General features: G+C 29.1%; 1 protein-coding gene across 1 annotated transcript; it reads right to left on the reverse strand.

Moving 5' to 3' along the window:
- Positions 1-558: 558 nt before the first annotated feature.
- Positions 559-3482, reverse strand: LOC145832934 (uncharacterized). Its single transcript, XM_082940137.1, has 7 exons — positions 3467-3482; positions 3011-3202; positions 2584-2736; positions 2055-2270; positions 1682-1801; positions 1077-1194; positions 559-604 (listed from the first exon to the last, which is right to left on the reverse strand). The coding sequence occupies exons 1-7, from the start codon at positions 3480-3482 to the stop codon at positions 559-561; spliced, it is 861 nt and encodes a 286-aa protein (XP_082796263.1).
- Between the last annotated feature and the right edge of the window lie 3827 nt (positions 3483-7309).

Genomic DNA, 7309 nt, shown 5'->3' on the forward strand with positions numbered 1-7309 from the left:
TGATTGGCCCAATACTAGTAATACTAATTGTCATGAAGTTTAATACAAATTTTAAAGCCAGCAGTTAACTTTTAGTTAAGTTTATCTATTATTCATCATATACGTAAAACAATTACAACTGTATTAAATTACTAGGTTATAACATTACACTAGGAAGGATACAGATATTTTTAATATCTTTTTATTTAAAAATTAATTTTTCACTAATTTTTTTTATACATTTAATCACTTTTTAAGCTATGTTACGATTTGATTTCAAGTTAGTTTCGAATAAACGTTTTTTTTTTGTAGAGCGTTAAACAAAGTTTCTTCGTACATATGGTCCTAGTGCCAATTACTTTGAACGCTGTTTTTGTCTATCATAAAACAATATCTACATGAAAGCTAAAACTACATTGAAACAACTTTTTTTTATAATCCAAATTACAGTTTATTAGTGTTTAAGCGAATTAGTATAAAAATAAAATCTCAAAAAATGTTTTATCAGCTTTTTTTTTGTATTTTCCAAGCATGGCCCTTTATAGCGTACATTGAATTTTTTTAAAGTTTTGTTTTATTTCAAGCTTGTCCGGCTTCTGCAGCTGCCGGAGAGTAGCTTCCTTGCCTGTAAAAATAAAACGTTATTGAAAAAAATAAACTGAAAAACTAGAGTTTTTAAGAACTTCGTTTATGTGCAAACACTAGCTGAAAACTTCAATACAAAAAAATGCACAAAGATATAGTTGTATAAATAGATAGAAAATACTTTGTAAGCCACATTAACTACAATGAAAGCCTTTTGCTAAAACAATGATAACAGTTTGCTTTAAAAGATTTAAAAACTTTAAGCTTCTTTTATTCGACGAATATTCTTATTTGTTCACTTATCAGTACTAATTACAACGTCTTATTGGTTACAAACAACTCAATTTGTAGCTTTTACGTATGGCGTCACAGACAAAACAAAATAAACAATTGCAAACAAAAATAACAAACGTATATAACTCACTATGTAGCTTTGATATGTGACATTACAGATATAATAAATAGTTATTAAAAATAAACATATATATATATTTACATACAAATAAACTCACTTTGTAGCTTTTATGTATGACATCACAGACAACGCAACAATGGCGACCAATAGGGCGACAGCAAGCGCGATCAGCAACCAGCCACTAGGTGGACCAACTGTTGACGGCTCCTTAAATCCTGTGAATTTGTTTGATTGTTACTTATTGTAATTAAAAATTATCAAACGAAAAAAAATTGTAGTACTAGTTTAACTAACTTTTCTTTTTTGTTAATAATAACTAGTTGTTATTTGATTAACTTTAAAGGGAATAACTAAAAGTTATTTTCTATTTGTTTAGTAGAAAAGTTGTTTTACATTGTTTATTTTCATTCTAACTATTTCCTTCTGACAGAAAAATTAAGGTTCTTATACTCTCTACTATTTAAAATAAAGAAAAAAATCGTTAACTAACTCATTACTTTTCTTCAATGGCAAAAAAAAAGAGTTTTACGTAAATTAGCAACCATTAAACGAAACAAACGAACAGTTATTTTTTTCATAACTTTTAACTACATTGTGTACGAACCAACAAATTAGTTTACTGCTTTACTTTTGCACGTATTTTCTGTAAAAACACACACGAAACGTATTAAACAGTGATTTTTTTTGATAAAACAAACTCACTAGTAGTGACGTCAGCTGTCGTGTTCAACTGTTGAGTGGTCATTTCAGGAACTGTGGTGGCCTCAGGTGTTGTGGTCGTAACTGGTACGGTTGGTTCGACTTCAGTCCAAGGTGGTAGGACTGTCGGAAAAACAAGCAATTAGAAAAAGTTAAACAAGGCGTATGTACAGAGAGAAACTTAAATTAGACAGTTATTTTTAATATTTTTGAATAAATCTATAAGCTTAGTACTTCCAAAAATTGTTTCACAAATTCTAAGTTGAACCAAAAAGTGTAAAACCAATCGTTTTAAAATTATGTTTTTATGATAGATAAATAAAACTCTCATTCTAAACAGACCAATTGTTTTTATGTTGTTTTGTTCACAACTCACCGTATATCTGAGTGTCGCACAGTTCGATCGTGTCACCGATTTCCGCGCCCGCCGCCGCCGCCGTCTTCACTTTCCGCATGAGCGCCCTCGCCTCCTGGTGGTGGTTCCTCCTCGTCACAATCTTCAGCAACACTTCCTCGCTCGACCTCAAAGCCGTTCTGTAGCTCACGAGCAATCTCATCGATCCGGATCCCTCGCCGGATCCCTCCCCGGATCCTGGTGGAATGTCGAATGTTATTAATTTAAATGAATAATTATGTTTTAGATAGTAGATGTTATGGAAGGAAAATTGTTTGCAGGCTGTTGCTTGTACTATTAGTTTCATCACAGTTTTGTTATTAAGCTGCAGGAGTATTTTTTATTTGACGAAAGTGAGCCTTGTGAACACTCTAAAGTTTTCGCTGTATATTAAACAACTTTAAAATAAAGTTAAAGAAAATATTTGTTTAAATTTTTTCATGTTTAAACAACCACGTTTATTGGAATGAAAATTAACTTGGAATTTTTGTAGGAAATATGGAAAACAAACCTCCTCTATCGACGTATTCGCACGAACTCATGGTGAGATCGCAGTAGAGTTTGATGAAGCCCGCCCACTCGTCGTAATGATGATCGTGCACTTCGACGCTCTCAACGTCCAACACCAACCTCAACTCTTCCAACGATTCCAGCAAGTCCGTTTCTGTGGAAAGTAATTAATTAAACATAGCTCGAAAGTTTTTGAAAAAATATGTAGCAAACATGCTTAAGTTTGCATAGTTTATAAACGTTTTCTAAAGTTTTTTTACTAAAAACGTCTTTTACACAGTTCACATTAGTGAAATTTTGATATGAATGACGAAATGTTTCGAAATGATTGAAAAGATTTTGTGTAATCACCGATTTAAAACATATTCATAGCTTTATCAAAAACGCAAGTCAAGTATGAACTTCAACTCGTAGTTTCAAAATCAAACCGTTCTTGTATCTGATGTTGATCTTCGAGTACAGGACCCTCTTTTCTCCCAGTGTCAGGTTGGGGAAGGTTTCATTTTCAGGTGTGACGTCACCGGAACCCTCTCCTGATCCTGAAAATCCTGAAAACACTTCGGATGATCGCTGCAGTTTCGACACGATCTCATCGGCAGTCTCTTCCAATGCGGCCGATACTGGAAAAATATTTTGTTGGAAAATAATTTAATGTTGGAAAAGCTAGATGATCTCTGGCAAAACCTTATTATTTAAGTATTTGTTTGTTTATCTAAAACATTTACTTTGTACTTTACTTCATAACTTTACTACTACATGACGTAATTTTTATATCTTGTTCTATATACATTTTGCATACCTACTTTAGCAATGTCGACGGGGCGTACAGCTCGATTTGAGTTATACGCATACTGTAGCAGACAAGCTGTCCTCAAGCAACAAACTTCCACTTTTGGTCATTTTGAACATTGAACTCAACGTATAAGCCTACACATTCGGTGGCATAAACTTATTACTTCTATCTTTCCTTTCTTTATTTCAATGTTGTACCTTTTTGTCTCGCTCTACATCCGGTGTCAACAAGGAAGTATTCGTTACAGCACAATTAGAATCGTGAACTGCAAGGAAACTTCTAAAGTAGTAAACCTTTCTTATTGTGTCTTTTATTTTTATGTATAATAAAGCATATAGATACTTGTTAGTCTATATTGAAAGTAATCTTATAAGTAAAACGAAGAGGGTATTAGCTCTTAAACCCTCCCGCACTCGCAGGCCGAGGTAGCAACTAAAGATAAAGATGGCCCCGAAACTTTTGCGAATCTGGCTCTTGTCGAAACTGCCGAACCTGTAGACCCAAGTAGCCCGGAGTACATCAAGCTCAGTTGATACAAATGCTTAAAAGAAAGAAAAGTCAAATCAATATACTGGTTATACTCCGAGTTCACGAGTTGAACTTGATAAAATTTGTTAAACTGCAGTATTTATTTACAATGTTTTAACCTTTACATGGTCTTTATCAAAATAACAAAGTTGTTTTATTTTTTATAACCTTATTTTTATAACAGCTTACAGAACAGTTAATCTCTATACTAAATATGTGCGGACTTGAACACTTATAATATTTAAAACTTAAATTCTTAACAAATATAAATTAAATGATGATATAAATCAAGAATTAAAGTAAATAGAAAACAGGGTCGGTCTCTTAAGGTATATTGTAATCATTTGTAAACTGTTAGTTAAAGTCAGCCTTTTATGTAAAAATATTTCTAACTATGATTCATAATTAAATTTTTTTGAACGTCTTAAGTAATAGTTAGCTTAAATATTATAAAATGTACTAGTTAGTCATACATAAAAACTATTGTTTAAAAACTCATAAGTGACTCTTAACTTTATAAAAACTAATAGGAGTATATTAGTTAAATATAATCATTAAAAACAAAAACTGCTGAATTACAAACACTCCAGGCGTGTTACAATTGCAGTTATAGAAAACTGAATGTAATTTAACGAAATTTTAATATTAACGATAAAATAATCATTTTATAAGCACCATTACCAAGAGCAAGTTTATAAACATTAGTTTAAAGAAACTTTTATTGTAAACAAAAAAAGATAAAAAGTTATGGTCCATTGGCAATATCCATAACACATTGTAAAAAGCATATCTAGCGTATTGAGTATTTGCCTCAATCAACAATCAAATGAGATATTCTACGTATTTTTAAAAGATTTGAAAGTAACAGTTTGAACAAATACAACGTTTATACTGACTTTAAAAAGTTACTCAGCTGATGACTCAGCTTCAATTAAACTTTTTAGCAAACTCAAAGTAAACTGAAATCTAAACGGTTACAAAATCCCTTAAATTTTGTATTTAAACTTGGTATATTTTAGGCAAAAAACTAATGCAACAACTAAATAACACAAAATAAAAAAAATTTAGACATAGAATTTTAACAGGAGACGATACAACGAACAAACAAAATTAGTTCAAGAAAACCATAGCAACAACATAAAACAACAATGTCACTCTGAATTAGTTCTATAAAATTGTTGAACTTGATTTAGAGTATAATATATGGATCATTTAATACAAATATACATAATTTGTAGTAAATATTCATCTTATAATACTAAAAACCACAGTTTGAATATGAAACTTTGTATGTTACTTTTGTGTTTAAAATATTTGCTCGTTATATGACGGCAGTAATTAAATATATTAAAAACTTAAAATTGAAAAAAAATTAAAAGCAAAAATCTATAGAAAGCACAACAAACTAGTTACTGATTTATCACAGGTATGACCTCATATATCAATTGAAACCCAAAAAATTGAGATTGAAAACCTAAAAAATTCGGAATATTGATTAATTTCAGTATTTAAATTCAAACTTAAGAGTATCTAAAATCATGGTCTGGTACAAAAAAGTTTTAAAAATGGCTTTAAGATGTACAAGAAAATAACTCAAGCTTAATGTACAACGTATCTCTGACAACAATTGATACATTGCTAACACAAGACATAAAGTTTTCAAAAACATACAATAAACCTGAGAAAGATATAAAAATAATGATGAATGCAAATGAAATAAAACAAAGGTAAGAACAAAAGTAACTGCACATTTAAAATGATTGTTTTAAGAAAAATGTCATTTATGTAAGTAAAAAAAAAACATATAACCAACAAACTTATTGTGTGAAACAAAATCAGCATCGTACAGCAATAAATTAAAGCAACCCAGAATAAAAAACTATCAAAAGTACGTTCACATAACTCAAAAAAGGAAATTCGTGGTGAGAAAATATTTTTCGAATTTAATTTAAAGTTTAAGCAGATTTTTGATTGTCGTGTAAACTAAAATATTAACTCATTTTAAAGATAGAATAAAAACAGTTTATTGGAAATATAAAAAAAGAATTAATAATGTTTTAACATTACAAACGAAAATAAGAAAATTTAAAATCAGATATCTTGATTGTTACGTCATTTCAACAATTAAGAACATTTAAAAGACTTTGGGTTAAATTAAAAAAAAAAATTGAATTAAAGTAACAAATAACATGGAAAGTGTAATAATTTACGAACATTACAACATGATGTCTTCTTTAAACTTTAGACTACAAACCGTAAAAGTTTAAACATAGAAAACAAACATGAATTAACCCTTACTACTTACTTTAAGACTGAATCAATATCAACTGATTTAAAATAGGAATTAAAGTAAATTGGGTCAGTCTATTAAACAAACTCTTAATGAATATTGTAATCATTTATAAACTACTATCTTACGTCAATCTATTGATTTACAATATTTTTTAACTGTGATTCATAATTATAAAACGCTTTTTAGCAGCTAAAGTTATAGCTTACTTAAATGTATAAAACTTTAGTTTAATACTCAAAAATGACTCTTAATATTATATAAATTAAGAACATTTAATAGGATCATGAATAGGTAAATTAAATCAATAAAAATACAAACTGTTGAGTTACACGCTCATCAGGTGTAGTTCAACTGCAGTTATAGAAACTGAATGGCTTTAAAATGTACACATTTATTCACAATATTCTAAGATTTGTAATTCTCTAGAAATACGTACAACTTTTCTAAAATAATAAAGATTCAAATAAAGCAGTTTCAGCTGATGACAATAAACAACTTAGCTTTAGAAAAGTAAAAAAGCTATGAAAGTCCTTAAGTGGGTTGTTTGAAGTTGCTTTATTTTATTTTAGGCAAAAAACTAACTCAAAGTGTTTTTAATAATGACAAAATATAAGTTAACAATGTTTTAGACATGAAATTTTAACAGGCGACAATACAACAAACAAACAAGATTAGTTCAAGAAAACCATAGCAACAACACAAAACAACAATGTCACTCTTAATTAGTACCATAAAATTGTTGAACTTGATTTAGAGCATAATAAATAGATTATTTAATACAAATATACAAAATTTGTAATAAATATCCATTTTATAATACTAAAAACCACAGTTTAAATATGATATTTGTACGTTACTTTTAATATTTGCTCATTAAATGATTGCAGAAATCTTAAGACAGCACAACAAATAACTTACTGATCTATCACAAATATGATTTCAATATTTAACGAGATTGAAAACCTAAAAGGCTCAGAAATTATTAAAATAAAACTTAAAAGAGTATCCAAAATAATATACTGGTACAAAATAGATTGAATGGTTTTAAGATGTACAAAAAAAAATAAAACCAAATCTTAATGTACAACGTATCTCCGACAACAATTGATACAT

Source organism: Thalia democratica, chromosome 4 (assembly GCF_965202585.1).
Source record: "Thalia democratica chromosome 4, ktThaDemo2.hap1.1, whole genome shotgun sequence".
NCBI lineage: Eukaryota > Metazoa > Chordata > Thaliacea > Salpida > Salpidae > Thalia > Thalia democratica.